Source organism: Aquarana catesbeiana, linkage group LG02, assembly GCF_042186555.1.
Source record: "Aquarana catesbeiana isolate 2022-GZ linkage group LG02, ASM4218655v1, whole genome shotgun sequence".
NCBI lineage: Eukaryota > Metazoa > Chordata > Amphibia > Anura > Ranidae > Aquarana > Aquarana catesbeiana.
Genome location: NC_133325.1, coordinates 30,381,056 through 30,401,112, shown reverse-complemented (window position 1 = coordinate 30,401,112; position 20,057 = coordinate 30,381,056). Strand labels below are relative to the sequence as shown.

At 44.1% G+C, this 20,057-nt stretch overlaps 1 protein-coding gene across 2 annotated transcripts in view; it reads right to left on the bottom strand.

Moving 5' to 3' along the window:
- The window catches only part of LOC141126757 (ecto-ADP-ribosyltransferase 5-like), a 125,884-nt gene that overhangs the window by 51,601 nt on the left and 54,226 nt on the right, over window positions 1–20,057 (bottom strand). For both annotated transcript variants that reach the window (XM_073612734.1, XM_073612733.1), the window contains exon 4: window positions 10,144–10,176. In XM_073612734.1, the coding sequence (XP_073468835.1) occupies window positions 10,144–10,176 (33 nt within the window). The remainder of the gene's footprint in view (window positions 1–10,143; window positions 10,177–20,057) is intronic.

Genomic DNA, 20,057 nt, shown 5'->3' with positions numbered 1-20,057 from the left:
TTGTCCCTTCTCAGGCGGTTTTCCATTTCATCCATTTTTTCATTAATTCTACCCAGTTGCTCCTTCATGGCTTTAACATCTTGCTGTAGGGGAAAAACATCATCCTCCATTTGGCTCACTCTTCCCTCTAAGCCAGTTATCCTGTCTACTGCCTTTTGCAACTCCTGCTTTATTAATAACAGTTCATCTTTAACCTCTTTAATTTGGCAGCTTAACCCCTCCACTGATGCCTTACAGGAATTAATCGCTTGTAATACTTCCCTCAGGGTAGGTTCTACCTCTGTAACGGAGACGGTAGTTGGTAGTGGTAAATGAGCTTTTTCCCCTGCCCCTGTGCCTTTATTAACATTCGGGTTTTTATGCCCTGCTCCAGCTGGGGTTGATGATGCCTGTCCCTGACTTTTCCTATCCCCGGTGGTCTTAAGTTGCGGTACTTGCCCGTTTTTGGTGGGGGTCTGTTCAGGGGTATGTGCAAACCTCTCCAGTTTTGCTGCTGCTGCTGCCGCCTGGTTCCCCTTCTCCTTTGCTGACCGCAATGACTGGGGCCCCAAATTCTCCATATTAACTGGCTCCTCCCCTCTCCTCCTTGACATTGCCATTGTTAGCTTTATATACCCAGATACACAATACCACTAGGGGAAAACAAATAGAGTAAGAGGGGAGCCAGGGAATAGGAAAAGGGTTGGCCGGGATTACACAAGCAAGTACTGTCCTTTTAATGCAAGGATCTATCTACAACCCTGCAATCCCCAGTCGGCCGGTGTTCATATTCAACAGTTTGGATATTTAGTACACTAGTCAGATATGCCACGGGTGCCCGTTCACTCCTCCGTCCCCCTGTTGTAGTATAGGGCCACAGGATCACAACATACTGTCCTTTAGCCAAGCACAATGAGCTGTAGTAAGTTGACAGGGTTTAAACCCTGTTTCCAAGTCCCGCTCACCTGCTCCGGTCCCCGGGATCCCAGGACCCAGCGTCCAGCCCCTTACCAACCTCCACAATGTATCACAGTCAGTTTAGCATAGGTTCACCGCAGGTCCTCAGTTCCACAGTCACCCGTCCACCTCTCCTCCTCTCTCACCGCTCCGTAGCGGCACGCTGAAAGCCGCTCCACTAGTTCCCGGGCACGTAGGCGCAATAGCTACCGCGGCTCCAGTGAGGGTACCTCAATGCAATTAGCTTGTTCAGGTAACAGGCGCCGGCTTCTCCGTCTAGGGACACTTCCTCGCCTGCCCACCTCGCATCGACCACTCCGAGCCCCAAGTACCAGGCTGCCTAGTGGTAGCAGCCGGCCATATGCTTCGACACTCCGATATCGGCAGGTAGACGGTGAGGTAGGGAGACTCTCAACACGCTACTCGCTCCACTCCACACTCCATCCACACCCTCATCCGGTCACGCCCCCCCGCAGGCGCAGTTCTGATTGGCTGACACCAAGCACAGTTGAATGGATAATTGCTGATGTCCACATGGTTTGGTCAGTATGCGGGCAGCTGACTTGGTGTCCACATCTCCCACGCTCTTACTCTCCGAAGGTAAAGACTCTAACTTTTAAACTTGCTGAACTCGGGGGGCGTGGCCTGCTGTGGATCGAGATGGACGCCTAAAGCCCGAGGTCCTGCTCCATGGCCTGGATTGCAGCAACTCACTGCGACTAATCCTCCCTTCTTCTTAGCCTAACAAAGCAGAGAGTACTCGGGGACACCCCAGGGCATGTCTAGGCGGCAGTACAACCCACCTGCTCCACGCCGTCTGACAGACTTCTACACGTGGCCATGCAGAATCCCCAAGATGGCGCCGACCCCAGCAACACAAGGGATACCAGCACAGACAACTCGTCTGATACCTCCATGCTGCCACTGCACCAGCCAGGGGACCTTCCAGCGATCAATAGGAGAGACAGCATGGATACTCTCCCTCCCCCAGAGGACGCCATAGCTGGGCAGCAGCCAGATAGGGATAAGAGACTGGCTACCTCCCCTGTTCACTCCCCTAACAAGGAAGCCCAGGCCAAAAAGCAGCTTTGGTCCTCTGTGGTGGCAGGCACACATGGCAGTCAACAAGCTCCCTCTCTAGCAGCTATTCCTGTCACAGACAACACTGTCACAGAAGCAACGCTGAAATCCATGCTTCTCACTCTGCAACAAGATTTACACAGAGAACTGCAAATCTCTATGTCCCAAATATACGACAGAATAGATTGCCTAGAGGAGAGAACAGATGCTTTAGAAGAAAACCTGCAGGACTATTCTAAAGCACATAATGAAATGTTAGATGCACATGATCATCATACAGAAGAAATTCACCACATTAAAATGAAGCTTGCAGATTTAGAAGACCACTCCAGGCACAATAATATTAAATTCAGAGGTATCCCGGAGTCAATTAAACCGAACAAAATAACTTCCTATCTGCAGCAACTCATCACTCCTTTGCTCCCCCGCATCAATGTTCGTGAAGCACTAATAGACAGGGCCCATAAAATCGCAAAGCCATCACAGCTTTCAGATGATATCCCCAGAGATGTTTTGGCCTGGATTTATTTCTTTCATGTTAAGGAGCAAATTATCTCTGCCGCTAGAACAACCAAACCTCTACCAGCTCCTTACACTAATATCAAGCTCTTCACTGATTTATCTCCTGCCACGATGGAAATGCGCAGAACTTTCAGCACCATCACATCTATCCTCCAACAGAAAAAAATTATTTACAGATGGGGCTTCCCAACTAAATTGCTGGTCTCGCACCAACACCAAATGGTCCCAATCCTTACGCCAAAGGATGGATACAAAAAGCTAACAAATTGGGGTCTCCTTCCTGTTGCCTCTGGTGACACTGGACAAAACAGTCCCCCTCGCACGTCACCTGACTCCAGAAATGTGGCACCCAAATCAGCCGGTAAACACTAAATTGTAGCCACCCCAGCTCCCCCAGCTACCTGAATCCAGCCTGGACAAGGCCTAACTCTCTTCTCCTTTCCACCCCTCAGGTTAAAGTGTGCTAAGCACACTAGTTTGTGTTACCTGTTGCTTGTACAGTTTACTCAAGCATTGTTCATTACCTGTTACTATTGAATAACTTTTATTTTTTTTTCATATACCTTGGAAAGTATACTCTGTGTTACAAACATCTACCCTTGGCAACCACTACATTGATTTATTTGATATCTGTTAAATACCGACGAAAGGTGTAGTCTCTTTCTCTTCGCTCACTTCCCCTCAGTACTCCTGCTACTATGACCCTTACACTCACCTCTTTAAATGTCAAAGGCCTAAATTCACCTTTTAAACAAAATTTACTCTGGAAAGAAGCCCTAGCCCAACATACAGATATTCTCTGCGTACAAGAGACTTACTTCTCGAAACTCAAACAACCCTCATGTATCCATAAAAAATACCCTCATTGTTTCTTTGCAAATGCCCTTAAAAAAAAAAGAGGTGTGATGATCGCCATAAGCGCTGCAGTAAACTTCTTATTACACCACAGTGAATCTGATGAGGATGGCAGATATCTAATCCTCTCCGCCATAATTAATAACCGCCCCCTCACCATAGTTAATAGATATGCTCCTAATACAGCCTAGAAAAAATTCTACACATCCCTCTTTGCCAAACTAGAACCTTACAGATCCTCACCCTTAATAATTTGTGCAGATTTTAATGATGTTGTCGATCCAGACCTAGATACCTCTAACATTATTAGGCGTAGGCCCTCTATATTATCTGCCCTACTCAAAAGAGAAGACCTATATGACTCATGGAGGTGCCTACATGATGTGGAAAGAGACTACACCTTTTTCTCTCCCTCACATCAGTCTTACTCTCGGATTGATCTTTTCATCACAGATAAATATCTACTTCAATCCATCACTGAATCCAGTATAGGAACAATTTCCTGGTCTGACCACGCACCGGTCACAATCAAATTAGCCTCTTTTTCCCAAACTCCCAGACACACAATTTGGAGACTAAATACTTCCCTCCTTAACAATCCCACACTTGAGACTCAAATAAAATCCAAGATTGAGACTTATTTCCAAAATTATGTCAACTCTGTAACCGATCATGCTATTACTTGGAACGCCCACAAAGCCTGCCTACAAGGTCTGTTTATAAAACTTGGCGCCTGATCCAAAAAAAAATCACTCTTCCATCACAGAGTCCCTACTGAACCGAATCCGTACTCTAGAAACAACCAATAAAAAATCCCCTTCCGAGACTATTTACTCAGAACTAAAACTCCTTAGATACCAGCTCAGTGAGCATCTTAGAAAGAACTTTTATTATTACATTAAGCGGCTCAAAATACAAACCTATATTGTGGCCAATAAACCAGGTGCCTTTATGGCTAAACAGTTTAAAAGACAACTTTCTAATAAAAAAAATTGCATTTCTTACAAACTCTCAAAACAAATGCATAACTAATCCCTTAGATATCGCAAATGAATTTAGCAACTTCTATACCAAACTCTACAATCTCACAGAAACTGAACCAATCCCCCCTCCCCCCAGTCAAACAGCTTAAAATTTTTATCCTCCATTTCCCTGCCCTCTGTTTCCCCAAAACAACTCGATCTTCTTGGAGAGCCTTTTTTTCGCTCACGGAAATTCATAAACTCATCAAACAACTACCTCTACACAAGGCCCGGGTCCTGATGGATTCCCTAATGAGTACTATAAACGCTTTGCCGAACTGCTAGTCCCTCATCTTTGCAAGACTTATAACCAGTTCACCAGCACAGGCAACATCCCCAAGGAGTCCCTAGATGCGTTGGTGGTTACCATTCCTAAACCAGGAAAAGCAACAGATAACCCCACTAACTACAGACCAATATCCCTCCTAAATACGCACACTAAGCGTTATGCTAAACTTCTAGCACAACGCCTTGCAACGCCTTGCAACAGTTATCCCCCTACTTGTACACCCAGACCAAGTTGGCTTCGTACCAGGCAGGCAGGCCTCCGATGGCACCAGGCAGTTTATCAACCTAATACTATGGGTGGAACATAACCAAACTCTTTCTATCTTCCTATCTTTGGATGCAGAGAAGGCATTCAATAGAGTCTACTGGCCCTACATGGAAGCAGTCCTCCGTAAGTTTGGAATATCAGGTACCTTCCTATCAGCAATACTAAGTTTATATACTCAACCTTCTGCCCGCGTATGGACTTCTGGTGGTGTATCTACCCCATTTAAAATCACCAATGGCACCAGACAAGGTTGCCCCTTGTCCCCCTTAATATTTGCCATAGTAATGGAACCGTTAGCACAGGCCATTAGATCGGAACCGTTGATATCAGGAATAACAATTGGAAATACCAACCACAAAATTGGCCTCTACGCCGTTGATGTCATTATTGCCCTGACAAATCCCAAGGTTTCCCTCCCTGCAGTTCAAGACATCTTAGACTCATTTAGCTCAATAACCCTCTACAAGCTTAATCATAGTAAATCCCTCATGCTCAACCTGGGACTAGACCATCCAACTACTCAATCTATCTTCAGCAATTTCCCCTTCGCTTGGGCCCCCAACTCCTTCTTACCTTATCTAGGAATCCAATTAACGGTACCCAACCAAATCTTACTTAGGACTAATTTGGAAGATCTCGTGGGCAGGCTCATGCAGCTAGCAAAAGACTTGAGCCATATTCCTGCCTCATGGACTGGAAGGATTGCTCAGGCCAAAATGTATCTACTTCCACATATATTATACCTATTCCATACAATTACTCTTCCATTGGTACAAAATCAAATAAGAAAACTTCAAGAAATTATTAACAGCTTTATATGGCAACAAAAATGCCCTAGAGTCAAGAAGACCATACTCTTGAACCCAGTCCAACAGGGAGGCCTAGGTGCTCCAGACATTCAAGCACATTACCGCGCAACAATCCTTGATCAACTAAAAGCATGGTGGTCGGATCAACACCAAACCACATGGAAGCAAATAGAAGCTACCGTACTCCTTGCAAAACCTAAACATGTTTTGGCCGCTACCTGGATTAATTTTAAACCAAAGCACTACATATTGGGCACCATCACCGCCTCACTAAGGGTATGGGCTGCAATCTCGCAAATTAACTTAGGCATATCACTGGATACCCTATCAACACTACCCATTGAAGCAATAGCCCTTCTGACACCGGACTTACAGAATGGATAAATGCCAGTATTTCCAATATAGGTATGCTTTTTTCCCCCTCGGGCCTGCACCCCTTCTCCCACCAGCAACATCACTTTGGTCTATCCCCTAATTCTTTTTTTATTCACCTCCAGATAATCCCTTCTTTCTAAACTTTGCTGGTCGAAAACAGATTATCTTTCACAGGTTCTGCTCAAATTTTATAACACCAATGAATAAAGTGAAAGGAATCTTCCTTTCTTACAAGCTGCTCCCTATACCAACCTCGGATCTACTATCCTCAGCCATCCAATACTGGTCATCCTACATAGCTCAGCCACCTTCGAAGGACCTTTGGCTGAAGGCTCTCATAACTCTCCTACGTCTATCTCACTGCATTACTCATTGGGAATCCTTACAGAAACTCTTCCATAGATGGTATTTTACCCCGAAAAGATTGGCGAGGATTTACCCCTCCACTTCTCCTAAATGTTGGAGAGGTTGCGACAAAATTGGATCCCTATCTCACATCTGGCGGGATTGCCCACCCATCAAAAATTTCTGGGAAAAAGTAAAGAAACGAATCTATTCATTGTGTGACATAACCATCTCAATGTCCCCACTAGACTTACTTCTGGGTTTGTCAATTCCCTCCTGGCCTAGACACTTGCAAACGCTGGTAACATACATCCTAATAGCAGCCCGGTTGGCAATTGCAAGAAAGTGGAAGTCAATTCACCCACCCCTTGTAAAAGACGCCATTCGAATACTCAACTCCCATTTCCTGATGGAATATTCATTTGCCAAAGCAAACTTCTACACCCTGCTTTACCAAATCATGGGAAAAGTGGATCGCTGATCGCAGAAGCGCACCCTTGTGTTAGAAAAAAAAAACATTATGGACTCACATGTCCCAATTACTATCTTTAGACAAATTATCAAGCTTTTACCAAACTCTCTAACCAGTCTAGCTTCCCACCATTCCCCACTTAGCTCTTTCACTTCACCAACCCCTATATTCAAGTACCTGCATAAAGTTTTTAGGAGGTAGCCATAATATCCAAACCTCTCATAACCACAACAGATCTACCAAGTGTCTTCAGTAGTTTAGCTGTCCCCTATTCGATAACTCTCTCCTCACAGCACTATTCTCTGTCTCTGTCTATATGTATGCTTGTTCTAAATTCTAAATTCTTGTTCTAAAGTTTTTTAACTTCTCACTCCCCAAAACAATGCAATGATATACAAGGTTATTATTCCTATTCTTTTACTGTTATGTACTTTGTGCCAGGGTATGCCCGTATGGCGCTGTTTTGTAAAACCTCTTTTTCATCGTGAACTCAATAAAAATAATGAAAAAAAAAAAAAAAAAAACTTGCTGAACTCAATCCTGGATCAGCTATTTATGGTACCTCTTTTACTGCTTATGTACAAACTTATCTTGTGCATACATGCATTTCTGCCATAAAAAGGAACTCGCCCCCCCTTCCCCTGCCATTTTCTCCACAGTGCACAACCAGTTGCCATGGCGATTGTCAGGCGTCTTTTGTGAACACGTGTTGACTATTGGGCTGTAGATGCACACCTCTATCAATCTAATTGTGCCAGTGTGTGGATGTCTACAGCCAGCATGAATAATCTTTTGTATTGTCCAGCATCTTTTGCTAAACTTGCAGTGAATCTGTGATATGTAAGTACTTTTTGGTCTTATGATTTGGTACCTTTTATATAAGGTTGTTGACAGTATTGATACCTATTGGATGTTGTCATGAAAACGTTACCATATACCTATATTTATGTTGCAGACAAGAACATAATTACCCACTCTATAACTACCCCTGAAGAAGGAATATGCATACCATTGCACAAATAATTTCCGAAACATGTCGGGTTTATGTGTCTAGAGAATTCAGTGATCTTCTTGACTATTAGTTTGGGTCAATATGTACTAATTATTTCTTGTTTATGGTTATTCATTGATGCATTATTGCAATACATTTTAAAGCATTGTGTCTATATGTGATATAATATTTATATATTTTCTACCATTTTTTGTATTCAGTGGCACTTTTGTGCCTTTTTTTATTTTCCTTGATTACTTATACTTTACTTCTGCCATCAAAGTCCAAGGGGGCATCTTCCAATGCATTTGGTGCATGTTCTCTTTACATTTTTTATTAATAAGATATATGTTTGTATGTTTTTTTTTTTTTAATAAACAAAATTTACACTCTAATGTCCCCCCACAATCACACGCTATTATTATTATTATACATTTATATAGCTCTGACATATTCCGCAGTGCTGTACAGAGAACACTGAGCTATTTCCATATGCAAAGTTCATATAGAACACTTCTGAGAGGGAAGTGAATCCTTCTCCCCATTTGTGCACAGTATTTGCTTTTTCTGGTGATTTTCTGATACTATTTTGTTTCAACCAAATGTATTTCAGAACAAAAAAGTAAAAAAAACAAAAAAAAGGAAATGTATTTCCTAGAAGTTTTTGCTTTTTGCAACTTCTGTTCTATTCCTTCCCCTTATACTGTAGCTTGTTTACACCTCTCTGCTTGCTGTAACAATGATCATGATAATAATACATTCATCTCTAGTATGTTCTCATATTGTATATAAATGTGTGGGGAAAGAAAAGTGCAACATGCAGAGTTTTTGGATGTATAGCTCAGCAAGTCTTATGCAGCGTACACACGGTTGGACTTTTCGCCCGGACTTGTCCGGCGAACGCCGACGGACCAAATCCAGCGAACAGTCCGATCGTGTGTGGGCTTCACCGGACCTTTAGCAGACTTTTCCAGTCACAAATCTGACAGACTTTAGATTTGGAACATGCTTCAAATCTTTACGTCGTAACTCCGCCAGACCTAGAAATCCGCTCGTCTGTATACTAGTCCGACGGACAAAAACCGACGCTAGGGCAGCTATTGGCTACTGGCTATCAACTTCCTTATCTTAGTCCGGTTGTACGTCATCACATATGAATCCGTCGGACTTTTGTGTGATCGTGTGTAGGCAAGTCCGTTCGTTAAAAAGTCCATCGGAAGTCCGTCAAAAGTGCGTCGAAAGTCCGGTCGGCTTCCAGTTTTTTTTTTTTTCTTTTGTCAAAGCTTAAAGGGGTTGTAAAAGTAAAAAGTTTTTAGCCATAGTGAATATAGTTGTTATTTATGCTTAAAATATTTAGTTACCTGTTAAATAATCATGCTGTTTCTCCACTTCCTGGTTCCCTCTCTTGATTCTCTCCTCAACTTCCAGGTATTGGAGCGCGTTCACTAAAGCTACGTCACGGCATCAAAGGAACTACAATTCCCTTGAGGCTTAGCGGCATTGCCGCTTTTTCACCCTGTCACATAACGAGAATGAGCCTAGCTCTCGTTTCAATACCTGGCTTGGATGAGCACATGCCGCCCATTTAACAAGCCCATTCCCTCCTCCCCAGCACGCCCATAACATAAATAAACAAATACTAGTAACTATTGGAAAAAATGATTGGAAAAAATGCAGCAAATAAGGGGGTGGAGTTAAGGCGAGGCTGTGCAGCTTAGATGGTCATTAAGTACAATAACAAGGCCTGTGAACGTACACAGCGTCTCCTCGCAGGGATGTAGTCCCAAGGGAGGGGCGAGCTCGCTGACTAACCCCCAGCCAGAACGGCTCGGATGATGGGGGCAAGCTGACAGAGGAGGAACAGGAAGTGAGAAATTCAGACAAAGAAAAAATACATTTAGAAGGGAAATCGAAGGAAACGGTAAGTGAACCAACAATGCACTAGCTTAAAGGAACCTAATTAGAAAATAAAATATGAACCTTTAAAACCCCTTTAATTGAACAAACTGAAGTTTTAGTAAATCGTCCCCACAGTGTCATAATGTGGATTTGCCCTTAATGCCTAGGCATCTGGTCACATGATCCCTTCTGAGGGGAAGGATTGGCCAGCCTGGGCACTGATCTGCCTCCTAAGCACATAACCCTATATATCTCAATGAATACATTTCCAGTTCTCTTACCAGAATTGCACACAGGGCTGTCTCTCTTCTCACCTGTATAAATATGAAATAGGAAACTAATTAAACAGAATAATAAAAAAAAAAAAAAACACCATAACCAAACCCACACACTGTAGTTTTCAAACTCCCCCCCTATATATGAAAAAACATCTCCATGCTGTTAAATTACAAAGATAAATACAGCATAATACAACCATGCCATAGTTTGGTGAAATTGTCAGTGGCGTCACTAGGCTTGGTGTCGCCTGGTGTTGTCCCCCCCCCCCCAATATTTTTTTCCCCCATATAACAGTGCATATAATGTTCAATAGTAGTGCTGTTAACTACCAAGCAACTAGCATATTTGAATAGCAATATCATATACAAATAACAGAACTCAAAGTTTAAACTTGCTTATTTCCCATCCCCATCCTGCATTGCTGATCAAGGCATTGCCATCTTAACCCACCAACCTCCTCATCTGCATTTGTGGTCATACAATGAAAGTTAAACCACCTCCCGCCAGCCTTGGTGGTCATGGGGGAGGGGGGGTTAAATTGAAATGCCATTCAATCCTAGCCTCCTCCACTGCCCAATTGTTAATCACTTACCTGAACAGAGGTTCCCGTGCTGCTCTCTCTCCCTCCAGGCTGAAACTTTGCTTGTACTGTAAGCAGAGATATCTCCTCCCACAGTACAGTGTTCATTTCATTGCTGTGCGCTGGAATGCAGATGTTGTTCCAATGCCTGGCATCTTACTGCATGCTTGGCATATTCTGGGCACAAGGGATGTTGGTAGTCATCACTGCTGCTGTCCCCACAGCTCAGATCCAAGGACATAGCTGCAGGACAGCTGGCAAAGTAGAAGGTATGCTCTCTCACTGCAGTGCGTATCAGTGCATGGAGGAGACAGACTGTGGCACGGTGGATGGTCACATTGGAGGGGTTTGAACCCTCCTGACCGCCCTTTGTCTACACCCCTGTACGTGATGGTGTCACCCCTCTGGCGGGTGACACCCGGGTGGGCACCCCCCATAGCCACGCCACTGAAATGTGTTCAATATTCTAATGCGGTCTTTCTTAACCCTAGGGTTCTGCCAGAGGTTGCTAGGGGATCCTTGAGCATGAAACAACTTCTGGCACCAATTATCTTTTTTAGCTATATACAAGGGGGATTCTTTCCAATGTCTGCAATCTGTAAGAAGCAGTATTCCCACTGACCATCACACTAATATACTGTGAGCTATATTGATTATTAACAAGGGTTCCATTAAACTAAAATGTTATTTCAAGAGTTACTTTAGGTTACAAAGGTTGAGAAAGGCTGTTCTAATGGAAATACGTTTAAAGAAAAACACAACAGGAAATCTCCCAAAAAATTATGTGAAATACAGATTTTTACAGGTATCCCCACTATAAGATGTTCTCTATTTTCCTTCCCTGGTCATATAAGCCAGTGCGAGGGGGTGACACAAAAGGTGGCTGCCTTGGGCACTTCAACAGGAGAGGGGTGCAAAAAAAGGCAGGACCTTCAACCTATGGTGTTGAGGATGTTCTCAGTCCATGGGGTGGGTGCTAAAGGACCTTGTCCTAGCATCAGGGCTGGTGCAATGATTTTTTCCTAGGCGAAACCTCAGTTTACCGCCCCCTTTGCCCTACCCCTTACTCCACCCCCTTTGCCCTGTCCATGTATACCTCACCTTTTTAATGAAGAGCCCATAAAATGCAGCCTCACCAGCACCCATAAATGCAGCCTCACCAGCACCCATCAATGCAGCCTCACCAGCGCCCACATTTGCTTGCTTCCATTCATTCAGTCGGGACAAAAACACAGTCCTCCACCGCCGCTGCACCCTGACACTATGTGCACTATGTACTGTTGCTGAGACTTAGTTGCTTGCTGCAGAGAGAAAAGAGTAGGAACACCAGTGGCCGGGTGCCCTAGGCAGTAGGGATGAGCACGATGTTCGAGTCGAATGTAAGTTTGACTCAAACATCGGGTGTTCACTTGTTCGCAGAATAGCGAACAATTTGAGGTGTTTGCGGCAAATTCGAAAGCCGTAGAACAACCTTTAAAAGTCTATGGGGGAGAAATAAAAAGTGCTAATTATAAAGGCTTATATGCATGGTATTGTCATAAAAAGTTTTTGGGGACCTGGGTCCTTCCTCAGGGGACATGTATCAATGCAAAAAAAAGTTTTAAAAACGGCCATTTTTTCGGTGATTTTAATAATGCTTGAAGTGAAACAATAAAAGAAAAATATTCCTTTAAATTTCATACCTGGGGGGTGTCTATAGTATGCCTGTAAAGTGGCGCATGTTTCCTGTGTTTAGAACAGTCCCTGCAAAAAATGACATTTCTAAAGGAAAAAATGCCATTTAAAAGTACTTGCGGCTATAATGAATTGTCGGGTCCAACAATACAGATAAAAGTCATTGAAAAAAATGGCATGGGATCCCCCCAGTCCATTACCAGCCCCTTTGGGTCTGGTATGAATATTAAGGGGATCCCCGAACCAAAACTAAAAAAAAAAAAATTGCTTGGGGGTCCCTCCAAATTCCATACCAGGCCCTTCAGGTCTGGTATTGATATTAGGGGAACCTCGAGCCAATTTTTTTTTTTTTTTAAATGGTGTTGGGGTCCCCCTCAAAATCCATACCAGACCCTTTAGGTCTGGTATAGATTTTAAGGGGAACCCCACGCCAAAGTAAAAAAAATGGCATGGGGTCCCCCCAAAAATCCATAGTAGACCCTTATCCGAACAGGCAACCTGGCAGGTGGCAGGAAAAGAGGGGGGGACAAGAGAGCGCCCCCCCTCCTGAACCGTACCAGGCAAAATGCCCTCAACATGGGGAGGGTGCTTTGGGGTAGCCCCCCAAAGCACCTTGTCCCCATGTTGATGGGGACTAGGGCCTCATCCCCACAACCCTTGCCCGATGGTTGTGGGGGTCTGCGGGCGGGGGGCTTATCGGAATCTGGAAGCCCCCTTTAACAAGGGGACCCCGCAGTTCCCCCTGTTTAAAATGGTAACATACATTGTACCCCTACCATTTCACAAAAAAAGTGTGGAAATGTTAAAAAAAAAAAAACACAAGACACAGCTTGGGGACAAGTCCTTTATTAAAAAATAAAAAAATTAAAATGTCCCACGAAGTCCATTCATCTTCTTCTCTTGCTCTGCCGACGGACCCAATTTTTTTTTTTTAAAGATCCGCCTCCATGAGAAGCACCCGCTTCTCCCCAGCAACACCCTCCCAATGTTAGGGGTATGTGGCCTGATACGGTTCAGGAGGGGGGGCGCTCTCTCATCCCCCCCTCTTTTCCTGCGGCCTGCCAGGTTGCGCACTCGGATAGGGGTCTGGTATGGATTTTTGGTGGGACCCCACAACATTTTTTTTTTTTATTTTGGCGCGGGGTTCCCCTTAAAATCCATACCAGACCTGAAGGGCCTGGTATGGAATTTGGGGGGACCCCCACGCATTTTAAAAAAAATAATTGGTTCAGGGTTCCCCTGTGGGGGAATCCCATGCCGTTTTTATCAATTAACTTTTATGTGTATTGTCGGGAGTCGGGACCGACAACTCATTATAGCTGCAAGTACTTTTAAATGACTTTTTTTCCTTTAGAAATGTAATGTTGCTGTTTGGGTTCCCAGCACAGTAGTAATGGGGTATATGGTGCAATAAGTGTTGTGTGTACACAGAGCAGCCATCAGAAATTGTGGGGCCCCTTACACAGCTTTAGGCCTGGGCCCCCCGAGCCTGACTACCAACATTCCCCAGGGTCCCACCCACTGCCCATCCCACCAATTCTGCCCACTAGCCATCCCACCAAATCCTTCAGTGCCTCAGCCCCCCTCACACCTGAGCCTCCTCACACCTGTACGCTCTCAGACCCCCTCACACCTGTACATTCTCAGCACCCCTCACACCTGTATGCTCTCAGCCCCCCACACCTGTACACTCTCAGCCCCCCGCACACCTGTACACTCTCAGCCCCCCGCACACCTGTACGCTCCCAGCACCACTCACATGTGTATATGTGACATGCACATACACACACACACAAGACATGTACACACACAGGCATACACGCACACAGGCATGTATACACACAGAGACATGAACACACTCACAGGCAAGTACACACACACACAAGACATGTACACACATAGAGACATGTACACACACAGGCATGTACACACAGAGACATGTACACACAGAGAAATGTACACACAGAGAAATGTACACACACAGGCATGTACACAGTCACACACACACAGCCACTTCCCCCTGCACATTAGCATACTTCCCAACATTTTGAGATGGGAATGAGGGACACCTACTAGGAAAAGTATGTAGGCATAGGACACGCCCCCTGACACAACCCCTTAAAGGAGAATTAACCAAAACATTTTTTACCACTACTATTCATTTATATTGGCTTTTAAAATTTACAAATGCAGCAATTTAGAATTTGGATGAAAGGTTTAGCACTGGGAAACACTTTTTGAAAGATAAAAAGTGCATTTTATATACAACTATATAGATCAGACCAAAATGAGGGACAAATGAGGAGGAATGAGGGACAGAAAGACATTGCTCCAAATCAGGGACAGTCCCTCAAAATCAGGGACAGTTGGGAGCTATGCAATAGCCCTAACTTGTAAGGTGGTCCTAGTCCCAGCTCTTGTTTCCACATGCAGAGGGGTGCACATGCAGTAAATGGCCAGAGGTGGCAGCAAAGAGCCCAATGTCAGCTCAATGACAGAGCAGCAGCCTGCCGACTCACACACATACAGGAGCATCCTCGGAGCCCCTGCCTTCTCACATCCCTGCAAGCTGTCTGGGCCCCTGCAGATGCTGGGGTCCTTTACAAGTGTATGGGCTGTACCTCCCTGATGGCGGCCCTGTATGTACATAAAGATCTATGCAGAACAGCATAAAGTTCATAGAGTCCAATTGGAGTGTTCAGGGTAACTTTCCACTGATCTCAATGCACCAGATGCAGCACCTCTGAAGAGACTGAAGTATCTCTAGGCAAAGAGAAAAGAATAACAGCAGTGCAAAATCTGAGTGTAGTATGTTAACAGATTTATTGTGATGAAAAGCCAAATGGCAACTCACATTGTGACAGTTAAAATCAGGCTAATCACATAGTAAGGGACAGTCTGATACATCATCCCTGTTCACCAAGATATCCACAGACATGCATGTACTAGATGAGAGAGTGGCACACATAGAGAACAACATGGAGGAATGTACCACAACTTTCATTGATTTCATTGACACATATGACAAAATAAAAGAAGAGCAATCCTGGGTAAGGGCCAAATTGGCAGATTTAGAGGACAGATCCATAAGGAATAATATTAAATTGAGAGGAATTCCTGAATCCATCTTGCCTCCTGATCTCCCCAAATATGCCAAAGAGCTCATGCATACAATCCTCCCAGATGCCTCACCAAGAGATCTAATAGTCGATCGGATCCACAGGATTGCTAAACCCTCTCAACTCGCAGCCTCCGTCCCCAGAGATGTGTTAATGAGGGTGCACTTTTTCCATGTAAAAGAGAAACTCCTAACAACAGCCAGAAACAGTACATGGCTCCCGGCGCCATACGAGAATATTCTGCTATTTCCATTTCCTATTTCTAAATATACCCTGCAATTAAGGAGGCAACTTAATCCAGTCACTAAATGTCTCCACAACCACAAGATACTATTTAAATGGCGCTACCCAGCAATAGGGATGGGCCGAACACCCCCCTGTTCGGTTCGCATTCAGAACTTGCGAACAGGCAAAAAATTTGTTTGAACACGCAAACACCGTTAAAGTCTATGGGACACGAACATGAATAATCAAAAGTGCTAATTTTAAAGGCTTATATGCAAGTTATTGTCATAAAAAGTGTTTGGGGACCTGGGTCCTGCCCCAGGGGACATGGATCAATGCAAAAAAAAGTTTTAAAAATGGCCGTTTTTTTCGGGAGCAGTGATTTTAATAATGTTTAAAGTGAAACAATAAAAGTGTAATATTCCTTTAAATTTCGTACCTGGGGGGTGTCTATAGTATGCCTGTAAAGGGGCGCATGTTTCTCGTGTTTAGAACAGTCTGACAGCAAAATGACATTTCAAAGGAAAAAAAGTAAATTAAAACTACTCGCGGCTATAATGAATTTCCGGTCCGACAATACAAATAAAATGATAAAAACGGCATGGGAATTCCCCACAGGGGAACCCCGAACTAAAAAAAAAAATGGCGTGGGGGTCCCCCTAAATTCCATACCAGGCCCTTCAGGTCTGGTATGGATTTTAAGGGGAACCCTGTGCCAAAATTTAAAAAAAAATGGCGTGGGGTCCCCCAAAAATCCATACCAGACCCCTATCCGAGCACTGGCAGGCCGCAGGAAAAGAGGGGGGATGAGAGAGCGCCCCCCCCTGAACCGTTCCAGGCCACATGCCCTCAACATTGGGAGGGTGCTTTGGGGTAGCCCCCCAAAACACCTTGTCCCCATGTTGATGGGGACAAGGGCCTCATCCCCACAACCCTTGCCCGGTGGTTGTGGGGGTCTGCAGACGGGGGGCTTATCGGAATCTGGAAGCCCCCTTTAACAAGGGGACCCCCAGATCCTGGACCTCCCCCCTGTGTGAAATGGTAAGGGGGTACAAAAGTACCCTTACCATTTCACAAAAAATTGTCAAAAATTTTAAAAATGACAAGAGACAGTTTTTGACAATTCCTTTATTTAAATGCTTCTTCTTTCTTCTATCTTCTTTCTTCTATCTTCCTTCGGTTTCTTCCTCCATCTTCTTCATCTTCTGGTTCTTCCTCCGGTGTTCTCGTTTGGCATCTTCCTCTGCAGGGGTCTTCTTCCCTTCTTCTCCTCGGGCCGCTCCGCATCCATGATGACATGGAGGGAGGCTCCCGCTGTGTGAGGCCTCTCCTCTTCTGACGGTTCTTAAATAACGTGGACGGGGCCACCCAGTGACCCCGCCCTCTCTGACGCACGGGGACTTGACGGGGACTTCCCTATGGCATTCCCTGTGATGTCAGAATGTGGCGGGGTTACGTAATAGGTGACCCCGCCCCCCTCTGACGTCACGGGGAATGCCACAGGGAACGTAGACGTCTGATGATGAAATGCGTAGGGCGGGACTTACGAACGTCTTGCGCCACCTCCGGCTAGACGAACACAGGCTGTTCATGACGGAACTAACTCTTTCTTTTATGCTTAAACTTACCTTGTAAATGTGAGTACAATATTTTATCAGTTATAATAAAGTTTCCACATACGGTTTTACACTATGGGCATTCCTCCTCTCTTTTATGTAAACCGATAAGCAACATTTAAAAGCACAGACCGGTGACACCCTGAATTGCTGCACAGTGGCAGACACTGTGACTGCTCCTACCCCTGCAGGGGGAAGTGGATCCAGTGAGTGCAAACATAATAAGAGCACGCTGTTGAGGCACAATCACCAAGCCAGCACCTGGACAAGAAATTTCCCCATATAATTTTGTTTTCCAAAGAGGAAATATCCCTCGGAACCACGCAAAAAGACTTTTGAAACAAATGAAATTTTCTTTTCCAAAAAAGCACTGTTTTTTAGCACATAAGTCACTTTTTTATATGTCAGCAAAAGTCACTTTGATGTAACACTTTTCTAAGCACTATTTGCACCTTGTTAATTTTATATATATGATATGCAATATAAGATTGCGGTGTCTCATTTGAAGAAACTAGCACGGTATCTTAAATTGAATAACTTACACCTAGTTTAGGCAAAATCATGCACAGGAGTTAGAACAGGACTATATATATATCTATCTATATATATATATATATATATATATATATATATATATATATATAGATAGATATATATATATATATATATATATATATATATATATATATATATATATATATATATATATATATATATATATATATATATATATATATCTTTCTTTATTGGCACACAACTGCCAGAGACTCCAACACCAATAAAGCAATTTTGGATTTTAGGAGCCTAAAATACAAAAGTTAGGTCCTATATATTCCAAATTTTGTTCCATTTATTCACGTATTTGATTTTGAAACACATTTTGTTAAGAAGGTATTATTTATCCCCAGTACACACTGGGACTTTTTGTTCATTTTTTCGTTATACACACACAATTCTTAGGATACACACAAATAAAGGAATTGCATTAAGCACAAAACAGGGGTTCACCACCGCAAAATTTCACTTTACAAGGACAGCGCCATATCTACTCCTGCTTTCTATGTACAAGAAACGGTACGCCACACATGATCAACACCCCTAAAAGTGGCATGCAACTACTGCATACTTGGGGAATCATTACAACCCACCATTAGAGCAACATGGACCTTATTCATCTCGCCGCACCCAAGGGAAGCATACCACCTGATCAGAACCACAACTCTGAATTCTATTGGGCCCATATCAATGCACAGTTGAACCTCTTCCCAGCTATCAACTTTCTGACTAAGTGACCCCATCAACACTTGACTCTTATTACCCCCTGAAGTGGTTTAGTTGAAGCACAAGATTCTCTACTCCACCTATCATCCTAACCGGTGGTAAAACCACCCACATCAAATACCATACAAATTTCAATTTGTTACTGTTCAGTTCTTTTTTTTGTTAACTTCGTTATTTTGCAGCTCTGGCTCTACTATCCTCAAGTGACCACAAGCAACACCCAGGACCACCAGAAAATACAAAGGAAACACTGCCTGCCTCCTAATCCACGAACCTCAACCTCTTGCTGCAACTAACTGTAAGTGCTTATGACCGTTCGAGTCACCCTCACACCACCGCAAGGACAGTTACAGTCCTGTCCCTAAATGCAAATGGGCTTAACCACCCAGCAAAAAGACATTCACTTTGGAAGTCAGCCCAAGACCTTAAATGCGACATCCTCTGCGTACAGGAGACGCATTCTGCTTCTTCAAGACACGGTCACTTTACAACTAAAACTAGCTACTTCAGACCTGGGTCTGCACCCAGGGGCATAACTAGAAACCACAGGGCCCCATAGCAAAATGTTGTATGCCCTCCCCCCCCCCCACACAAAAAAATGAACTAATGCTATTGAACAACAGATTACCACACCCATGTAGCACAGTACCCAGGCAATAGCTTATATTAATTTGGAACAACAAAGTATACAGTATACTGTATGCAGCCCCTGAAGGCCCCTGAAGGACACACATTGCTGACCTCCATGCCTTCTAACCAATTTCTGTGTGTAAATACAAGACAAATAGGGGGAGAAATAAGACAGCAATGATGAACAGTGGCCCTAGTGGTAGTTTGATCAAGTTTATTCTTAAGATCTTAGGAACATCTGCACCCTTGAACCTGGCATTGCTCTCCCTCTCTTCTGGCCGAAATTATCCTAATGAAAAATATAGCAAATATTTTCTTCACAAAAATCGCAAAACAGTGCAAAACAGATGACAGTGTCCCGCACCCTTGCTACCTCCTGTCCAGACTTCAGAGCCTCCTCATGTGCCCAAAACGATGTCCCTTCACAGGCGCGCTCGAGCGTTCTGCCCCGCCCATTCTGCTTTCTGCTCTTGCCTCCTGCTGTATGCGGCTGGACTCTCAGGGCCCAGGAGGCTTAACGGTAAACTTACATTCCTCATCCTCACCGGGCCCCAGGGGTGTACCTAGAGCATTTGGCATTGGGGCGGATCCTATATCTGCCCCCCACTTTAAAATGTAAAAACACCCCACTGTGCCCCTTGAATGCCCCAATATCTCTTTGTCACTACTTTGTACCGCCTCTCCAAAACTGCAGTTCTGGACCCCTTTACATTATACAGCCCCCCTGCACCTCTAGACCCCTTTACATTACACAGCACACTGCACCTCTGGACCCCTTTACATTACACAAC